We start from the raw sequence: 20,990 nt of genomic DNA on the forward strand, positions 1-20,990 counted from the left end.
AGGAGTGGCTTTGGGAGAAGTCTCGGAATGTCCTTGACTGGCCCAGTCAGAGCCCGGATTTGAACCCGATCGAACATCTCTGGAGAGACCTGAAAATAGCTGTGCAGCAAAGCTTCCCCATCCAACCTGACAGAGCTTGGGAGGATCTACATAGAAGAATGAGAGAAACTCCCCAAATACAGGTGTGCCGAGCTTGTAGCGTCATACCCAAGAAGACTCGAGGCTGTAATAGCTGCCAAAGGTTCTTCAACAAAGTACTGTTTTTCATTTTTATACATTTGTAAAGAATTCTAAAAGCCTGTTTTTGCTTTGTCATTATGGGGTATTGTGTGTAGATTGATTTAATCAATTTTAGAATAAGGCTGTAACGTAACAAACTGTGGAAAAAGTCAAAGGGCAATGTACTGAAGTACTTACTAAAGTAAAACTAAGCAATAAGGCCCGAGGGGGTGTGGTATATGGCCAACATACCAGGCTGTTATTTTTTTTTTTTATTATTATTATTTATTTATTTTATCCCCTTTTCTCCCCAATTTTCGTGGTATCCAATCGCTAGTAATTACTATCTTGTCTCATCGCTACAACTCCCGTACGGGCTCGGGAGAGACGAAGGTCGAAAGCCATGCGTCCTCCGAAGCACAACCCAACCAAGCCGCACTACTTCTTAACACAGCGTGCCTCTAACCCGGAAGCCAGCCGCACCAATGCGTCGGAGGAAACACCGTGCACCTGGCCCCCTTGGTTAGCGCGCACTGCGCCCGGCCCGCCACAGGAGTCGCTGGAGCGCGATGAGACAAGGATATCCCTACCGGCCAAACCCTCCCTAACCCGGACGACGCTAGGCCAATTGTGCGTCACCCCACGGACCCCCGGTCGCGGCCGGCTGCGACAGAGCCTGGGCGCGAACCCAGAGACTCTGGTGGCGCAGCTAGCACTGCGATGCAGTGCCCTAGACCACTGCGCCACCCGGGAGGCCCTATGGGCTGTTCTTAAGCGTGACGCCACAGAGTCCCTGGATACAGCCCTTAGCTGTGGTATATTGGAAATATACCAAACACCCGATGTGCTTTATTGCTACTGTAAACTGGTTACCAACTTAATTAGAGCAGTAAAAGTAAATGTTTTGCCATACCCATGGTATACGGTCTGATATACCACAGCTTTCCGCCAATCAGCATTCAGGGCTCTAATCACCCAGTTTATATTAACATACAAGCAATCCAAACACTAACAAAGGGGTGTTGCAATATGTTTAATTGTAGTTCCAAATGCCAGTTACAGGGAATGTGGTTTGAGTAGTTAATTTAGACGTTTATCCTGAACCATCTTGCAACTGAGCCCAAAACATACCTACGACGCAATTTAGTTTGCTATGGAGTGTGACGTTTCGTCAGTTACTGCTTTGACATTGACTAGTCTCTTTTTTCCCCCCCAGAGGATATATTTTGGGATTGTCACTCATCTACAGTTCAAATCCCATTGCCTTATATTGCAGAGATTATACACCACACCTGTCTGAAATGGGTATCAGTGACACAAATTGAATTCCAGGGGAGTCTTTATGAATAATGCTCCCTCCAGAACTGAAAATGAGCAGGCTGTCTCACGGAATCAATGCAGGCAAACAGTCATGTCTAGTTGTCTCTGACTACAGCATATTATGGCAGCAAGAGAACATGAAAAAGACATGTATTTCTGTACTTTATTACTAGTACGACCACAGAGCTTCTTGTAAGCCTAGATCTGAACGCCTACAGAGCCACAACCCCCTGCCCCAAACCGCGGTCCCAACTTCCAATCACACAAATTAAGACGTTCTCCAGAAAGAGATGACATTTAAGGAAAATAACTGAACAAAAAAAGCATATTTACTTTAAAACAGAATTGTCCAAATTCCACAAAATAATCTAAAATACATGGACCTTAGTCACATCACACATTGAACTGGCACAACCACCACTATAGTGCAGACAAAGCTGTATTGTTGAGACAGGCCAATAGATAGAACATTGACAATAACAGGCTCCCAAATGAGTTTCAAACATGTTATGCTAGACTATGAGGAAAAGAGTGTAGTTAGGGTTCATTCATTTTGGTCATATTTACAACCTTGACATTATATAAATCACTATCATGGAAGACTAGGACATTCCCTTACTGCATGCTTTGAGCATCCCTGAAGAATAGTGTCTCAAATAAAGTCATGTCTGACATTGATTCTTAAATCTAAGATTTAAACGAAAATAATGCAAAGAAACACCATGATGCAGATTGACAGATAAAAATAACTATGTATTAAAATAGAAATATAGACAGTAGTTTTAAAAAAAACATTTAAAAATGTGAAGGTAGAATCATGTACAAAAAAATGCTGGGACTTCACAACCTGGCCGTGGCCGGGAGTCCCATAGGGCAGCGCACAATTGTCCCAGCGTCGTCCAGGTTAGGGGAGGGTTTAGCCGGGGCTTTACTTGGCTCATCGCGCTCTAGCAATTCCTTGTGCTGGGCCGGGCACCTGCAGGCCCGTCTCGGTCATTAGTTGAACAGTGTTTCCTCCGACACATTGGTGCAGCTGGCTTCCTGGTTAAGTGGACAGGTGTTAAGAAGCGCGGGTCATGTTTTGAAAGAAGAACGACTTGACCTTCGCCTCTCCCGAGACTGTTGGGGAGTTGCAGCGATGAGACAAGATCGAAATTGGGGAGAAAAATGCTAGGACTGAAGGTGCAGAGGTCACTCGGATGTTCCACACAGTGTTGTGAGACGGTTCTGTGGAGAGCAAAGTGAACATGAGTTTCATGTAACAGCTACTCTTTTCAGTTTTTACAACGAAAACCCATTTCAAACCAGCTAAATAGACATGGCTAATGTTAGGCAATCATACATAGATATAAAGTGCTGTGATAAAGTATTTGCCCACTTTCTGATTCTCTATTTTGCATATTGTTTACTGAATGTTAACAGATCTTCAACAAATATCAAATATTAGGTTAAGGGAACCTGAGCTTACACACAAAAAAAAAACAGCAGCTCAGTGTGATATTCTCCTGCAGAATTCATGGTTCCTTCTATTAAGGCAAATTGTCCAGGTCCTGAGGCAGCAAAGCATCACCAAACCATCACACTACCACCACCATGCTTGACTGTTGGTACGAGGTTCTTACTGTGAAACGCAGTGTTTGGTTTTCGACAGACACAAATGGGACCCATCTCATCCAAAAAGTTGACTCAAGTTTGCCAAAACGCACCTGGATGATCAAGACTTTTGGAAGAATGTTGTATGGACAGATGGGTCTCATTATGCCTGGCAAAAACCAAACACTGCATTCAAAACATATATGGGCTGCGTGGTGCGACTATAGGCTATTGATGATTAGAGAAAGTTGCAAAAGAAGCTTGCTCTCTGGTCCTTGCCTCAGGCTGCACAGCTATTCTCTCAAGTGATCAGACTTCTCCATTTAATCTTGTCTTTAATATGTCAAATATGTTTAGATTTAGAATGTCTCGTTAATCAAATGAGCAAGGGAAGAAAACACAGACGTCATCTGCGCTCGAATAGTGAATGGAGGCAGCGTGCTTTCCCGCCGGTCTGTTTTTCAGACTACTTCGGTTTTATAGGGGAGCTGCGCTTAATAGGAGCAGCTGAGAAATAACACTTTCACTCCACAACAACAACCACGATTTCGCTACGCAACAGGTGCATATTATGAAAATATAAAAATAAATCCCTATCCCTATTATTTATTCAAAATCAAATTCACTAGAATTGTAGGCTAACTATAATCCGCCCTGCACAATCAATGAACCGACAGCATCGACTAGTGCTATACATTCTCTACCAGACTCATGGATAGACATTTTGGAGCGTAGCGTAAGGTAATCAGTCCATCCAGTATGTATACTAATACATTCCACACTCAAAAGGCCATTCCTCAAATTTGTTTCATTTTGGACGCTAGACCAATTATGTTCCAAAGACATCTTAAATCAGCTTTGTTTCATGTTTGTTTTTCTGCCAGGCATAATATGCAGTAGGCTATGTATTGTATAAAAGCACAATCGTCATTTTTATTCCGAGTTTTCAGGCCTGGGCTCATAAACTCTGGTTGTTTTTGAATGAATCATCACCTTAGAAAGCATTGTCCATTTCCTTGTCGTTAGGCTTTGAAACATCCACAAAACCATGTTTTACTGTTTCAACCTGCTGTTGAACTTCTTTCTCCAAATTGATCATCACAGTGAGGTGAGATTTAAAATCATCATACTGTTTGATGGGATTTTCAATTTCATTTGCATTGATGCCAGAGCAGTTAAGAGGGACAATACAGCCCTGAGTACCAGGCCATTAACGACCCGATGTTTGTTAGGGTACTTTACCAAAACATGTCCTGAGTGCATAAGAGGATATTACCGCGACTCAGTCACATGCAATTTAACTGCTTTCATGTGTGGCGGTAATACGGTGACCGCGACAGCCCTAGTGAAGACCATACCTGTAGCAGACGAATGCTCCTTATGGCCGTCTCATCCAGCTGTCCCAGGTCCACACTGTCCATCTGACTGGCCAGCAGCTGAATGCTCTGGAACCAAAAACTCACTAGGTCAGCAGATTAACCTTGTCGACACACAGGAAATGTGTCCATTTCACTGCACCTATCCGGTGTGTGACAATAAAATAATAAAATCAGGTTGACACATTTTACACACACAGATACACAAGTAACATGAACACGCAAAAGGTCAGAGGGGTTATTGAGGGTATTTATCCAAGTCCGATGGTCACCGTTCAGAAAGGATCAGTCTAAAACCGGAAGGCTGATGGCAGCCTGCTTACCGCTCCGTTCCCCACAGGGACATTGATGACGATATCATTACCGACTTCTGAGATAGGGGAGCCGTTGGCTGAGATGCTGTACACCCTCTCCTTGTGGCGGGGTATCCTCGTCGCTGGGGTCTTGGGAAGCCTGGGGTATATGACAACAAGTGAAGCATTGTCCACTAGCACAGTGGTACCCAATGTTGCTTTGGGGGCCTTCCTACTGGTCCTGAACACAAGTGGCAAAATAATATCAGAAAGTTATTTGTGTACATCCATAAAAACCCACACCAACACATGCAAAAATATTAGCAGATTTTGGCTGAGGTAAGGCTCTTACTTTTTGATGGAGGTGTTCTGCTTCCTGCTTGACAGTGCTTCGGCCCTCTTTGACAGAGGTTTCCTAGTAGATTTGCCCTGAGAAATTGACCATGATGCAACACTGCAAGTTTGAGTTAAATATCGTGCGGTACTAATTACGATATGGGCTATTGCTATAATTTGGAATAAAAATGTAAAAGCCTAAAGAAAGGAGGCTTTTGAGGACTACATTGAGTCTTCTGAAACTAAACACACAATAAGTCTCCCTAACCTTGCCAATGAATACAGCACTAACCTTCTTCCCTCTGGCCATAATAGTGTTCTCCTCATCCTCTGAACTTGTCCTGGCTTCACCGCTTTTCGACGTTGCTGCAGAGGGGAGCAGAGTAAGTTTAACATCCAGTGGGATCCCTTTCTGTTGCATTTTACCCCCTTTTTCTCCCCAAGGCAAAGGTTGAGTCATGCGTCCTCCCAAACATGACCCACCTAACCGCGCTTCATAACACCTGCCCACTTAACCCGAAAGCCAGCCGCACCAATGTGTCGGAAGAAACACTGTTTAACTGACGACCTAACCTGGGCGACGCTGGGCCAATTGTGCGCCGCCCTATGGGACGCCCAATCACGGCCGGTTGTGATACAGCCCGGGATCGAACCAGGGTCTGTAGTGACGCCTCTAGCACTGAGATGCAGTGCCTTTGACCGCTGCGCCACTCGGGAGGCCATCCAGTGGGATTCTAAGGAGTCACAGACACATAACAACTGGTATGCAGTATAGCAAAGAGAGAGACTTACCTTTTTTAGCAGTCTTGGGGGGAATAGTATGGACTTCAGCCATGATGCTCTCGACTTGTGCAGCCTCCTCTACTTTCTGGAAGTAGACAAATAGAGTGAACAGAGACTGTGTGTGGGTGGCACTTGATGTTGTGTCAAAACCATGGCCAGACTTAACTGACACAGTTTATGAAATATTCCATTTTAATTTATACTGAACAAAAATATAAAACATGTAAAGTTTTCCCCATGTTTCATGAACTGAAATAAAATACATTTTCTATACGCACAAAAGGCTTCTCGAATTTTGTAATTTTGTACACGAATGTTTACATCTGTTAGTGAGCATTTCTACTTGCCAAGATAATCCATCCACCTGATAGGTATGGCATATCAAGAAGCTGATTAACCAGCAGGATCATTACACAGGTGCACCTTGTGCTGGGGACAATAAAAAGCCACTAAAACGTGCAGTTGTGTACAGATGTCTTAAGTTGAGGAAGCGTGCAATTGGCATGCTGACTGCAGGAATGTCCACCAGAGCTGTTGACAGATAATTTAATGTTCATTTCTCTACCATAAGCCGCCTCCAACATGGTTTTAAATAATTTAGCAATACGTCCAACCGACCTCCACATCCGGCTTCTTCACCTGCGGATTAAACTGTGGGTTTACACAACCAAAGATTTTTTGCAAAACTGTCAGAAACAGTCTCAGGGAAGCTCATCTGTGTGCTCGTTGTCCTCACCAGGGTCTTGACCTGACTGCAGTTCGGCAACATAAACAACTTCAGTGTGCAAATGCTCACCTTCGATGGCCACTGGCACGCTGGAGAAGTGTGCTCTTTACGGATGAATCCCGTTTTCAACTGTACCGGGAAAATGGCTTATGTCAATGTTGTGAACAAAGTGCCTCATGGCATCGGTGGGGTTATGGTATGGGCAGGCGTAAGCTACAGACAACAAACACAATTGCATTTTATCAATGGCAATTTGAATGCAGAGATATGACGAGATCCTGGGGCCCATTGTCGTCCCAATTCTTCCATGGCCTGCATACTCAGACATGTCACGCATTGAGCATGTTTGGGATGCTCTGGATCAACGTGTATGACAGCGTGTTCCAGTTCCCGACAATATTCATTAACTTCGCACAGCCATTGAAGAGGTGTAAGACAACATTCCACAGTCAACAGCTTGATTAACTATACGCAAAGGAGACGTCTTGCTGCATGAGGTAAATGGTGGTCACACTAGATACTGACTGGTTCTCTGATCCACACCCTTGTTAGCAGTCAATCAGGAGATTAAGAGTTGACTCCCGTGGTGGTTTGTGCTCAGCCCTCTCTTTTCCCTGGATCAACACACAGTTGATGAGTTTCATTCATCCGGGTGACGGCACCAAGTGTTAGCAGTTGATGTTACTCTTCAATAACACAGACCCCAATGCAAATCAGGGGGAGAAAAATAGGTTTATTCAAAAAGGACAAATTATAGATGTTATGCTGAGAAGTAGATGTTCATTCTCCCCTGTCCTCAGTGATTCTCTCCACAGAACAAAGGGACAGGATGTAGTTTTATAACCCAACCCTAGCCTGTGGTTGACCAATTAGAATTCCTTGCAATAAAACTGGGCCAATGATCAAATAACAAGTATCCTGTTTCAGGCTCAATGCCTAGACAAATTCCTCCCATGTCTCGGCTAACGTAACGTTAAATCAATGAGCCTCCACACAGTCAGTCAGTGTGGGAACGTGATCATTGCACCCAAGATTGAGCTACAACTGGCTAGGCAGTTGGTAGCCTAAATCCTGCCTGATGTTATTGCTGTTCCTAAAACCATTGACATACGTTAACCTACTGCAACCACACAGAGAGAGAGTGTGTGTGTGTTAAGGTTGGGCGATTGCGATCCTCGATCACTATTGGGGGGGGGGGGGGGGGGGGGGGGTCTTTCTCATGGCTACCCATGTATTTCTATGGAAATATAACATTTATTTGGAAATTAATAACTATATAGGTATTTTTAAAAGCATTCATGATTTGTGTAGATGTAATATACTAACTATTACTCTTGTTAAAAATATGAAATGGTAATACATTTGGTGAAACTTTAGTTTAGGACTTGAGACTTGATTCTTGACGGTCTTGACTTGAGACTTGACTCGGACTTGTCTGTCTTGACTTGGGACTTGAGTGCTAAGACCTGAGACTTACTTGTAAAACAATGACTTGGTCCCACCTCTGGTACTAACGGTATCAATGGAAATAGTGTTTTTTCTGTAATAGGGAATTAATGATTAACGGGTCAGAACAAAGTTGGAAATTGTTGTGCCCCCGTCTGTAATTTTCTTCCCGCATGTTTTGCAAGTTGCAATCAATTTTTTTGTTGATACACCGTCGTCTTTATATCCGAAAATAATAATATAGGGTATCACCTTTCCAAGGGATCCATCTGAATGCACCCGCCGACGTTCCTCTGCACGGCCACGCACAACTTTTTCTCAGCTTGCACAATTTGATTGGCTGCTGTCCGATTCAAACTGTAATCCGTTAAATGAAGAGTTGATGCGCTGCACACTTTTTATAATAGCATTCTTTTTTACATTTGGGCTTGGGGAGGGTATGAAGTCAGGTCGAGTCATAAGGCTCAAGTCCAAGTTAAGTCAAGAGTCATTGGTGTTAAAGTCAAAGTCGAGTTGCAGGTCATCATATTTGTGACTCGAGTCCAAGTTATGTGACTCGAGTCCACACCTCTGGTTAGTATTCTGCGTTGTGTATTATTTTCTAAATATTCTTACACCCACCTTTTTTTTTAAAGGTATCTGTGACCAACAGATGCATATTTGTATTCCCAGTCATGTGAACTCCATTGATTAAGGCCTAATGAATTTATTTCAATTGACTGATTTCCTTATATGAACTGTAACTCAGTAAAATCTTCAATTGTTATGTTTATATTTTTGTTCAGTGTAGAAAACTCACCGTGGCATCATCCACTGGTGACTTTGGTTTCTCTGACCCTGAGGGGATAAAGGAGACGTGTACGTTTGTCAGATAAAACAACATACGCTACATGACCAAAAGTATGTGGACACATACTCGAACATCTCATTCCAAAATCATGGGCATTAATATGGAGTTCGTCTCCCCTTTTCTGGGAAGGCTTTCCACTAGATGTCAGAACATTGCTGCGGGAACTTGCTTCCATTCAGCCACGAGAATTAGTGAGGTCAGGCGATTAGGCCCAACATTTTATCCCAAAAGTGTTTGATGTGGTTGAGGTCAGGGCTCTGTGCAGGCCAGTCAAGATCTTCCACACCGGTCTCAACAAACCATTTCTGTATGCACCTCGCTTTGTATACAGGGGCATTGTCATGCTGAAACAGAAAAGCGCCTTCCCCAAACTGTTGCCACAAAGTTGGAAGGACAGAATCATCTAGAATGTCATTGTATGCTGTAGCGTTAAGATTTCCCTTCACTGGAACGAAGGGACCTAGCCCAAACCATTAAAAACAGCCCCAGACCAATATTCCTCCACCAAACTTTACAGTTGGCACTATGCATTCAGGCAGGTAGCATTCTCCTGGCATCCGCCAAACCCAGATTCGTCCATCGGACTGCCAGATTCTGAAGCGTGATTCGTCACTCCAGAAAACGCGTTTCCACTACTCCAGAGTTAAATGGCGGCGAGTTTCACACCACTTCAGCCAACGCTTAGCATTGTGCATGGTGATCTTAGGCTTATGTGCGGCTGCTCGGCCATGGAAACCCATTCCATGAAGCTCCCGACGAACAGTTTTTGTGCGGACATTGCGTCCAGAGGCAGTTTGGAACTCGGTAATGAGTTTTGCAACTGAGGACAGACAATTTTTACGCGCTTCAGCGAGCCTGTTCTGTGAGCTTGTGTGGCTGACCACTGCGCAGCTGAGCTGTTGTTGCTCGTAGACGTTAACTTCACAATAACAAAACTTACAGTTGACCTGGGCAGCTTTACCAGGGTAGAATTTTGACAAACTGACTTGTTGGAAAGGTTGCATCCTATGACGCTGCCACGTTGAAAGTCACTGAGCTCTTCGGTAAGGCCATTCTTCTGCCAATGTTTGTCAATGGAGATTGCATGGCTATGTGCTCGATTTCACTTTATTTTAAGAATGTGAAAAGTCAGAATAATAGTAGAGAGAATTATTTCTTTCAGGTATTATTTCTTTCATCACATTCCAAGTGGGTCAGACGTTCACATACACTCAATATTTGCTAGTATTGCCTTTAAACTGTTGAAAATGGGTCAAACGTTTTGGGTAGCCTACCACAAGCTTCCCACACTAAGTTGGGTGAATTTGGCCCAATCCTCCTGACAGAGCTGGTGTAACTGAGTCAGGTTTGTAGGCCTCCTTCCTTGCACACGCTTTTTCAGTTCCGCCCACAACTTTTCTATAGGATTAACTTCACTAGGGTAGGGGGCAGCATTCTGAATCTTGGATGAAAAGCGTGCCCAAATTAAACTGCCTGTTTCTCAGGCCCAGAACCTAGGATATGCATATAATTGGTAGATTTAGAGAGAAAACACTCTGAAGTTTCTAAAACTGTTCAAATCATGTCTGTGAGTATAACAGAACTTATTTGGCAGGCAAAACCCGAGGACAAACCATCCAGGAATTATATTTGAGATCACTGTGTTTTCAATTGGTTTTCTATGGAGGACTAGATTTATGAGGCACCAGGTTGCAGTTCCTATGGCTTCCACTAGATGTCAGTCTTTAGAAATTGGTTGATGTTTTTCCTTTGAGAAATTAAGAAGTAGCCCTTTCCTTTCTGAGTGTCAAGCCAAGTGTACTTTTTTTGCGTGGTCTGCTCGCGCAACTTTGTATATATATATATATATATATATATATACATATATATAGTTGAAGTTGGAAGTTTACATACATTGAGGTTGGAGTCATTAAAACTCGTTTTTCAACCACTCCACAAATGTATTGTTAACAAACTATAGTTTTAGCAAGTCGGTTAGGATATATACTTTGTGCATGACAAGTAATTCTTCCAACAATTGTTTACAGACAGATTATTTCACTTATAATTCACTGTATCACAAGCCTCCCGGGTGGCGCAGTGGTCTAGGGCACTGCATCGCAGTGCTAGCTGCGCCACCAGAGTCTCTGGGTTCGCGCCCAGGCTGGGCTGGGTTCGCGCCCAGGCTCTGTCGCAGCCGGCCGCAACCGGGAGGTCCGTGGGGCGACGCACAATTGGCATAGCGTCGTCCGGGTTAGGGAGGGTTTGGCCGGTAGGGATATCCTTGTCTCAGTATGTAAAAATGTAATAAAATGTATGCACTCTACTGTAAGTCGCTCTGGATAAGAGCGTCTGCTAAATGACTAAAATGTAAAATGTAAATGTAATTCCAGTGGGTCAGCAGTTTACATACACTAAGTTGACTGTGCCTTTAAACAGCTTGGAAAATTCCAGAAAATTATGACATGGCTCTAGAAGCTTCTGATAGGCTAATTGACATGAGTCAATTGGAGGTTTACCTGTGGATGTATTTCAAGGCCTACCTTCAAACTCAGTGCCTCTTTGCTTGACATCATGGGAAAATCAACAGAAATCAGCTAAGACCTCAGAAAAAAAATTGTAGACCTCCACAAGTCTGATTCATCCTTGGGAGCAATTTCCAAATGCCTGAAGGTACTACGTTCATCTGTATAAACAATAGTACGCAAGTATAAACACCATGGGACCACGCAGCCGTCACACCGCTCAGGAAGGAGACGCGCTCTGTCTCCTAGAGATGAACGTACTTCGGTGCGAAAAGTAAAAATCAATCCCAGAACAGCAACGGACCTTGTGAAGATGCTGGAGGAAACAGGTAAAAAAGTATCTATATCCACAGTAAAACGAGTCCTATATCGACATAACCTGAAAGGCCGCTCAGCAAGGGAGAAGCCACTGCTCCAAAACCGCCATAAAAAAGCCAGACTACGGTTTTCAACTGCACATGGGACAAAGATTGTACTTTTTGGAGAAATGTCCTCTGGTCTGATGAAACAAAATGTTTACTGTTTGGCCATAATAACCATTGTTATGTTTGGAGGAAAAAGGGGGAGGCTTGCAAGCCGAAGAACACCATCCCAACCATTAAGCACGGGGGTGGCGGCAGCATCATGTTGTGGGGGTGCTTTGCTGCAGGAGGGACTGGTGCACTTCACAAAATAGATGGCATCATGAGGCATGAAAATGATGTGGATATATTGAAGTAACATCTCAAGACATCAGTAAGGAAGTTAAAGCTAGGTCGCAAATGGGTCTTCCAAGTGGACAATGACCCCAAGCATACTTCCAAAGTTGTGGCTAAATGGCTTAAGGACAACAAAGTGAATGTATTGGAGTGGCCATCACAAAGCCCTGACCTCAATCCTATAAAAAAATGTGGGCAGAACTGAAAAAGCATGTGCGAGCAAGGAGGCCTACAAACCTGACTCAATTACACCAGCTCTGTCAGGAGGAATGGGACAAAATTCACCCAACGTACTGTGGGAAGCTTGTGGAAGGCTACCCGAAACGTTTGACCCAAGTTAAACAATTTAAAGTCAATGCTACCAAATACTAATTGAGTGTATGTAAACTTCTGACCCATTGGGAATGTGATGAAAGAAATCAAATATTAAATGATTCATTCTCTCTACTATTATTCTGACATTTCACATTCTCAAAATAAAGTGGTGATCCTAACTGACCTAAGACAGGGACTTTTTACTTGGATTAAATGTCAGGAATTGTGAAAAACTGAGTTTAAATGTATTTGGCTAAGGTGTATGTAAACTTCCGACTTCACTGTGTGTTTGTGTGTGTGTGTGTGTGACACACAAAAAAGTATCTAACCAACCTTTCCCATGTGGTTGTCATCAGGTGCATGAGTCTTCACCTAACTTACCACAATGATCAAGCCAGTTCATCTGTCTCACTGCTTTTGGCAGCTTGATCACAGCCATGTTGAAGAAGTTGTCTGCATCTTTCAGGAGGCTGTTCATCCTCTCATTCAGCCTTTCAACTACAGTTTTCACTGAAAATAGAACTTTAGTATAACTTCTCCAACCCCACGTTAACATTCACATAATGGCTAACAGCCAATTTGCATATACATGCTCTGTGTCATTGGTCCATACCCTCACTGTCAAAATCTTCGAGAAAAGCCTCCAATTTGTCCAACTTGGGGTTTTTACATTGTTTGGTCGTCCTCTTTGGTCGTCCCATTGTGACTCTGTACATTGGTACCAACACTAAATTGGTGCTTGGGCTAGTCAAGCAGCTAAAATGTTTCTAGTGGTAACTAATGTTAGCTAGCACTTTTCACGAAATGTTGTTAGTTACGTAAACTATTCAGGCATCATGAGCTAGCTAACGTTACATTATTTAGCCAGATAGAAACTGCTCCGTTTCAAAAGTCTCTGTTTCACTTCAGATTTGAAATACATAAAATGCAATGGTATTCTAAACATTGAGGTTAGCTATTTGACATTATATTTCATTTCATTATGAATTACCCGGTGACGTTTTTTTCTTTATTTCCAAATTAGAAACGTAATCCTGCTGCTCCCTCTCTTTCCAGCTGGCGAAATTAAAAAATGTACACGCAGACGCAGAATGTGCCGGAGACCAGCCAATAAGAATATTCTTTTACTTGACGTCATTTTGGAACCATTTTTAGCCTATCATTTCGAAGAACCTCCATGTTTAGATCACTTGACCGGAAATGTAATAAAATAACGTGAGGAGGTAAAATGTTGACTGGAAAACTTAAGTGACAGTCATTTTTGAAGGGAATCGTCCGTTTTTAGATTAAGTTGAATGTTTTATTTATTTCGCTTTGTATCATCTTTATTCCAGCAAATCATTTCGTTGTCTTTTTTAACCAGCCACATGGCTTTCGCTGTTCTGAGTTGTAAGGTGTGTTAACTTAACTAGCTAGCCAAATGTCGAAGCCTGTGTTATTTTCGGTTTACCAAACATTAAAAAAATGTTTTCAAATCTTGGAGAACAATCAGAAAGTATGGAATTCAGTTTTGGCTGAATGCAAGCCTTTAATGGTTTCACTTGGAAACCTCGAAGAGCAGTTGAGGGCGTTTCAAAAGGTCCAAATCGCCAATACCCCTCTTCACACCTTTCCTGATCTGCACCAGCGTCTTCACTTCAAGCTCATACAGGCAGTGGACATAGTTTTGGGAAAACTCACTGACAAAATGTAAGATAAATGGTAGCTCACTCCATAAACTCTTGAAAATAGTGCAGAGAAAGCTTGAACACATTTTTGAAACCACAAATGACCCTCTTATTTCTTACAGGTGTTCACTTCAGTCTGTGCGAGATGCTATCAGTAATCAGGTGTCTGGTGCGTTCCAGTTGTATGAGCAGAATATAGACAGCCTTGACCTAGCTACATGCACCCAGAGATCTGCAGTCGCTCCATCCATCGCTGACATGTTGGAGTGGCTTCAGGATGCAGAGCGTTACTATCGTCAACAGTATCCTTTCCGTGTCACTGTATTACTGTACCAGTACTAGGGGTGTGCAATACATTTTCATTGTGAGTGATCTATTGTGGGCATGACTCGACTGCATACTGCTGAGGAAGGCTTGGGGCTGAAACGCATCAATTCAGTGTGTGGCATTATACATTTGGAAATCTACCATTTGGAAAAGGTTGTCCTATTGTTGATTTGTGTGAGAAAGATAGTTTTCCTCATCTACATGTACAGGTTTCTGAGAAGAAAGAACTTGCTGCTGACACTGAGGGCAGATGACCTCTCCCTTCTGGAAACTGCTCCCAAGAGATGGGAGTCCCTGGAAACACCCAGTGGAGAGGAGAGCATATCAGGTAAACCTAAAAATGGTAAAACTATTTTCTGTATATACAGTGCTTTCAGGAAGTTTTCACACATCTTGACTTTTTATACATTTTGTTGTAATACTATGTGGGATAAAAATGTATGCAATTGTAATTTTTTGTCAACGGTCTACACAAAATACTCTGTCAAAGACAAAGAAATTATCAAATAAAATAAAAATACTTTATGGAAAATAAAACATTAATATATCTTCATTAGATAAGTATTCAACCCCCTGTGTCAATACATTTTAGAATCACCTTTGGCAGCGATTACAGATGTGAGTCTTTCTGGGTAAGTCTCTAAGAGCTTTGCACACCTGGATTGTACAATTTTTGCACATTATTCTTTAGAAAATTCTTCAAGCTCTGTCATGTTGTTTGTTGATCATTGCTAGACAGTCATTTTCAAGTCTTGCCATAGATTTTCAGGTCAATTTAAGTCAAAACTGTAACTAGGCCACTCAGGAACATTCAATGTCATCTTGGTAAGTAACTTCAGTGTATATTTGGCCTTGTGTTTTAGGTTATTGTCCTGCTGAAAGGGGAATTTGTCTCCTAGTGTCTGTTGGAAAACAGACTGAACCATTTTTTTTATCTAGGATTTTGCCTGTGCTTAGCTCTATTTCTTTTTATCCCCCCAAAAAAACTTCCAAGTCCTTGCCGATGACAAGCATATCATAACATGATGCAGCCACCACCATGCTTGACAATATGGAGAGTGGTACTCACTGATGTGTTGTATTGGATTTGCCCCAAAAATAACGCTTTCTATTCAGGACAAACATATAATTTCTTTGCCACAGTTTTTGCAGTATTACTTTAGTGCCTTATTGCAAACAGGATGCATGTTTTGTATTCTGTATAGGCTTCCTTCTTTTCACTCTGTCATTTATGTTAGTATTGTGGAGTAACTACAATGTTGTTGATCCATCCTCAGTTATCCCCTATCACAGCCATTAAACTCTGTAACTGTTTTAAAGTCACCATTGGCCTCATGGTGAAATCCCTGAGTGGTTTCCTTCCTCTTTGGCGACTGAGTTAGGAAGGACGTCTGTATCTTTGTAGTGACTGGGTGGATCTCGATACACCATCCAAAGTGTAGTTAATAACTGCACCATGCTCAAAGGGATATTTAATTTCTGTTTTTTTTAACCAATCTACCAATAGGTGCCCTTCTTTGCGAGGCATTGGAAAATCTCCCTGGACTTTGTGGATGAATCTGTGCTTGAAATTCCCTGCACGTCTGAGGGACTTTACATATTGCGCACAGAGTCCATGCAAATGATTGTGACTTGTTAAGCACATTTTTACTTCTGAAGTTAAGGCTTGCGATCACAAAAGGGTTGAATACTTATTGGCTCAAGACATTTTCAGCTTTAAATTTTTCATTCATTTGTAAACATTTCTAAAAACAATTCCTCTTTGACATTATTGGGTGTTGAGTGAGACAAAATCTCAATTTAATCCGTTTTAAATTCAGGCTGTAACACAATGAAATGTGGGAAAAGTCTAGGGGTGTGAATACTTTCTGAAGGCAGTGTAATTACCCTCACCGAATGTAATAAACTCATGTAGTTATTCTGCCTACTCTTTCAGATACACTGTTTAAAGTGTCCTTTTTCATCGAGTCACAGTGAAAGAGAACTACAAGATGTCTGCAAGACGACTAGCCGGTGGATGTGATTGTCTACTTTCAGATGGTCTACAATAACAAGACTCCGTAATGGGTTGAAGAGTAAAAGAACAAACTGGGTTCAGGTTGATCTTGACTTGGATGCGTCAGCACTGATCGGTGCAGAGCACCTGACTGGACTGGATGTGAACAAAGGAGAGGACTGAACAAGGCAGAGGACAGAGCATCAGAATTGTAACAGAGCTCTGTTACTATTCTAGCTCAGGTCTTTGCTGTTGTATCACTGTTGACTTCTGAGCAAAAAAAATTGTGGACAAACATTTGAAATGTCATGGAGTATAATATGAGAAATAATAAATAGAAAACTTTTGTTACACCTCTCTTGCTCCAACTATCTGTTTTATTCAGGATCCCATTTCCTCAGATCAAACGGTTGGCCCTTGCTAACCTGAAAGATCAAATTAATTTGACAGGAACTCCAATAGCCTATAGGAGGGTTAGATTGAGCCATCATTATATTACCCAAGGTCAGAGCAACAGGAACACATTTGGAGTTGTGCACAGCTGAACATTTAGCACAGATGAGGCCCCCAATACTCTGGGCAAACAATGAAAAAAGATCAGCTTGTCATGAACTAAACATATGAAACACCATTGGGAAAATCTGTTTATTCTTTTACAATTTTGACTTATTCAAACTCAATTAAATAGTTATGAGACAATCTGTGGAGTAATTTAACAGACATCTGAGAAGAATTGTGAAAGAAATCACTCCAATCTTCACAACACAAGGCACACAAAACGAATATCTTAAAGATGTTTATGGTGATTGATGTCGTGTCTTCCAGGCATTCGCTGAAGAATTGTGAGCTGTCCGTGCACTAATACTATATATCACGGTCTAATAAATGTGTATTGTAGTCAATAAATACATTAGAATACAAATGAGGCGAATAATGATAGGCATAATGGAAAGTCTCAAACAATATGTAGAGATGAATATGTACAAATACATTTGAAAAATATTAGTTCCAATAAATAAAAATGCATCAGGTTCACAGTAAAAGAGTGAAAGATTACTGCAGAGTAGAGCTTCAAATCCAATGCTTCCCATCTTCAAAACCTCCCAAATCACAACTCCTCACCCCCACTCACAGTCCAAAAAAAGTTTCCTTCGCCTGCCTTCCTCTTCTCAACCTTGCTCCTTCCCATACTCCAATTCATACAATTATAGTCACACATTTTCTCTGACTACACATATTCTTTCAGGGGCACGCTGTTAGAGGTGATAGGTTTCGGAGGATCAGGTGCGAGGGGGGAGGGGCGCAAGTTAGGAAAGCTCCGGCCCATGTATCCCTGGTGGTACTCCCCTCCTCCCCTCTCGATATGGGGGCAGGTGCTGCTCAGCACAGCCCCGCTGATTATCAGAATAACTGCAGATGCCCAACCCAGGTAGATCGCCTGGCCCAGCTCTCGCTTGTACATGACAGGCACATTGGGGTTGTAGAAGTCCTGGACCACCGTGTTGGCGGTCCAGGAGACGGGCACCAGCACGCACAGGCCCGTCAGGATGAATAGCACGCCGCCGGAGAGGGCGATGCCCGCCTTGGCGTGGCGGTCGTCCCCAGCGCACGTGGTGCACTTCATGCCGCAGCAGGACACGGTACAGGACAGCCAGCCCAGGAAGATGGCCACACACATGAGGGCACGAGCTGCCTGGAGGTCTGGGGGCAGAGCCAGCATGGAGTCGTAGGTCTTGCACTGCATGTGGCCCGTGGTCTGGTAGATGCAGCTCATCCAGATGCCCTCCCACTTGATCTCGGAGGTGAGGATGTTGCTGCCGATGAAGGCGGACACCTTCCACTGAGGCAAGGCCGTCACAGCGATGGCCATGACCCAACCTGTCACCGCGCAGGTGAAGCTGATCAGCTGCATGCCTGTGTTGACCATGGTGGCTGCTCTCGATGTCTTCTGACCACCTGAAAGTGACCTGTAAAACACTTGTCTATGTCCTCTTTCTCACTTCAAGGCCCGCTCTTTTGCTCCACCTGCCCTCTCTGTCTGGGCCTTTCACAATCCTGGATTTGAGTCACTCACTGTCCTGTCTTAAACTACCTTCCCTTCTCAAGCTTCTTATGTCTCTGTGTTTCTTTTCAACATCTAGTCAGATGTCTTCAACTCTGCGTTTTTCAACTCCCCCCCTCCCCCCGGTGATAGTCTTCTCTTCCTCCACCACCATCCGTCACTCCTAGCTCTCTTACTTTCCCCCTCTTACAAACTGATGAATTATTGAAGAGTCAATAGCTGTGCAGCCACGAGTGGCAGCTCACCTATTTTTGATTGATCGAGCTTCAGAAACGGCACCGTCAGGCCCAGTGGGTTTGTGGGTAGGGTATAATTGATGTCATCCACTTCTGTCAGCAGCTCTGGCCCTCTAACTTGACACGAACCCAAGCGCTGAGCTGATCTAGGTGTAGCCTTACCTAGATACGTCAGGCTGATCAAATCTGATACTCGATTCAGGGACGTCACGTATGCTATCGCTTGGAGTAAAAAAACAACTGATACTACAGTCCTCTATGAGCAAAAAGGTCCACAGAAGATAAACAAAACATGAACAGATGTCTTGATGAAACACAAATAGGCCTTTGTCCATTTATGTCCTTTGTCCAAGTGCATCCTAAATTAGCCTCCAAATGAACCAAAGCTTGATGCCAAAGTTGTTTCACCGCTAAAGCTTAAAATGTGTTATGTCTTAAAGAACACAGCCTTGGAGAGTGAAGAGGCATCTGGCGCCTGTTGAAGTGTCTTCGTCACAATGCTCACAAAGGGCTCAGAGCCTGCCGAGCCACTTCAGACTCGACACAGGTTCAGCTTGCTGCCCTTCCCCCCGCGCATGCAAACCCAAATGGGTCGGTCCAATCTGGGTGTTAGGGTATAGATAGCGGGCAAGACCACTTAGTCAAACCCCCAGGTAAATGGAATAGTAGGTCCGTCCCTCCCATCTTCAGAACAACCTCAGTGATACCGTCAACCTGTGAGAGCAACACCGTGCCTGGAAAGAGAAGGGGAACTAGACAGCACAGGGGGAGGGAGAAGGGGAGAGTGGTGCCTGTCGGTGGATCAATTAACACAGAGATAATCAAGGGGGCCTCTACAATGGGGCTTAAATGCCTGCTTTGCGCTACATGGCTGAATGAGCGCTTAAAACTCTGTTTTTTGTCTGGGGGGGGCTGCAGTGAAAGGGAGAAATGGCAACAACAAAAGAAGGCGGCTAGGTGGAGTGACTGTTTGCGAGCAGAATGAATCAGACTACAAAGCAGAACACCCACGTGAGAAATACAGGTCAGCTGTAAGGATTCACTCTCCATCTAAGGGATGGAGAAAAGTGGCGTTACCTAAACAAGTCTTAAATTTACTCACAAAAAATAAGTCACGTGAGTGTAATTTTTACATTGAGATAGTTTGTTTCTTCTCATTTCAAGAGAGATTGAATCAATGTCTATGGTCACAAAGCACTGGTCTTACATATCAAGGGCTGATATCCCATCTTGTGGATTACACCAATGGATTTACATTGTTTACTGCTGACCAGTGCAGACATCAGTTAACTGTGTGACTGACGGAGAACAAATTCTTTATTTTGCTTATCCGCCGTTTGTTTCTGATCTCCTGCTCACCACATCTCATTGAACCTTGGTGTGCTGATGAATTAAATAGTATGTTAACAAGATCTGCGGTTCGAGTTTCCTTCCTCGTGTGAGTGTGACCTCTCCTTGGCAACGGTGGTCATGACAACAGCACGGGACACAGGAAATGGAATAGGAGGGGTAGTGATACAAGAGAGGGGGAAAGGGGGAGGGAGGATGGGGATGCACAGGCTAACGACAGCTGTCCATTGTGAATGAGACATATTGGCCCATGGTACTGCATATGATGAATACCACATCGTAAGAGAAGGCTGTAGCGGAAATCCACTGGAATCATTAGCACACACTAAAGAATACATGAAAGTCTAAATAAAATGTTCGAAACCCAAATATTTAAAACAAATCGGCAGGTTTTCATTGATTTGTCTAGTTGGTGCTCCACGTACACAGAACATGTTTGACGGAACAGGCAGTGCACACCCTAACACACGCAATAGCAGTAATTGTTCAAGATGGACATCCCTGATTTAGTGTAATCATCTCCAAGATAGTTGTATCAGCTGACTACATTGTCCAAGTCAACAAATGCTGCCTTCAGATTTAAAATTGATCTTTGGTACATGATAGTGGCATTGTCATAAAATTAGTGTCTTATCTTTTGTTAACCTAAACTGAGTAAGGAGGGTTTTCAGGAGTCCCATCTCCTCAGACTGCTATTGCTCAGCCAGTAAACTGGTAAGTGACCGGTTCTGCTCATTGAGAGAATGCCGCCATCTACTGACAGATTAATGTAGTACATCTAGTTGTGATTGTGGACTAGTTCTATTATACTGTACATGAAATTCTCTAGAGTGGCAGCCCTGTAATCACACAACTCATTTATTATACATTGTAAATGGAGCAGAAGACCAGC

General features: G+C 43.1%; 3 protein-coding genes across 3 annotated transcripts; 1 reads left to right on the forward strand and 2 right to left on the reverse strand.

The window, feature by feature from the left end:
• Nucleotides 1–2,535: 2,535 nt before the first annotated feature.
• On the reverse strand, nt 2,536–13,503 carry LOC120027254 (borealin-like). The gene is made up of 9 exons (XM_038972158.1): nt 13,074–13,503; nt 12,842–12,970; nt 8,893–8,930; nt 5,930–6,005; nt 5,430–5,503; nt 5,154–5,230; nt 4,832–5,042; nt 4,491–4,577; nt 2,536–2,766 (listed from the first exon to the last, which is right to left on the reverse strand). Exons 1-9 carry the CDS (start codon nt 13,174–13,176, stop codon nt 2,731–2,733), a joined length of 831 nt encoding a protein of 276 aa, XP_038828086.1. The 5' UTR covers nt 13,177–13,503; the 3' UTR covers nt 2,536–2,730.
• A 158-nt stretch (nt 13,504–13,661) lies between these two features.
• On the forward strand, nt 13,662–16,801 carry c19h1orf109 (c19h1orf109 homolog (H. sapiens)). The gene is made up of 4 exons (XM_038972097.1): nt 13,662–14,149; nt 14,250–14,429; nt 14,664–14,782; nt 16,391–16,801. The coding sequence occupies exons 1-4, from the start codon at nt 13,881–13,883 to the stop codon at nt 16,429–16,431; spliced, it is 609 nt and encodes a 202-aa protein (XP_038828025.1). The 5' UTR covers nt 13,662–13,880; the 3' UTR covers nt 16,432–16,801.
• An 877-nt stretch (nt 16,802–17,678) lies between these two features.
• LOC120026958 (claudin-4) lies at nt 17,679–18,377 on the reverse strand. Its single transcript, XM_038971753.1, has one exon. It carries the CDS (start codon nt 18,375–18,377, stop codon nt 17,679–17,681), a length of 699 nt encoding a protein of 232 aa, XP_038827681.1.
• Between the last annotated feature and the right edge of the window lie 2,613 nt (nt 18,378–20,990).

This window comes from Salvelinus namaycush, chromosome 32 (assembly GCF_016432855.1).
Source record: "Salvelinus namaycush isolate Seneca chromosome 32, SaNama_1.0, whole genome shotgun sequence".
In the NCBI taxonomy this organism is placed as follows: domain Eukaryota; kingdom Metazoa; phylum Chordata; class Actinopteri; order Salmoniformes; family Salmonidae; genus Salvelinus; species Salvelinus namaycush.

What these genes read in the sequence shown, in the direction of transcription:
- LOC120026958 (XM_038971753.1), bottom strand. Translation starts at nt 18,377, where the DNA reads ATGGTCAACACAGGCATGCAGCTGATCAGCTTCACCTGCGCGGTGACA.
- c19h1orf109 (XM_038972097.1), top strand. Translation starts at nt 13,881, where the DNA reads ATGTCGAAGCCTGTGTTATTTTCGGTTTACCAAACATTAAAAAAATGT. An exon ending in GGAAAACTCACTGACAAAAT is followed by an intron (nt 14,150 to 14,249) that starts GTAAGATAAATG and finishes TATTTCTTACAG; the next exon opens with GTGTTCACTTCAGTCTGTGC. An exon ending in TGGAGAGGAGAGCATATCAG is followed by an intron (nt 14,783 to 16,390) that starts GTAAACCTAAAA and finishes CTACTCTTTCAG; the next exon opens with ATACACTGTTTAAAGTGTCC.
- LOC120027254 (XM_038972158.1), bottom strand. Translation starts at nt 13,176, where the DNA reads ATGTACAGAGTCACAATGGGACGACCAAAGAGGACGACCAAACAATGT. An exon ending in CCCCAAGACTGCTAAAAAAG is followed by an intron (nt 5,504 to 5,929) that starts GTAAGTCTCTCT and finishes TCCCCTCTGCAG; the next exon opens with CAACGTCGAAAAGCGGTGAA. An exon ending in TTATGGCCAGAGGGAAGAAG is followed by an intron (nt 5,231 to 5,429) that starts GTTAGTGCTGTA and finishes TCAATTTCTCAG; the next exon opens with GGCAAATCTACTAGGAAACC.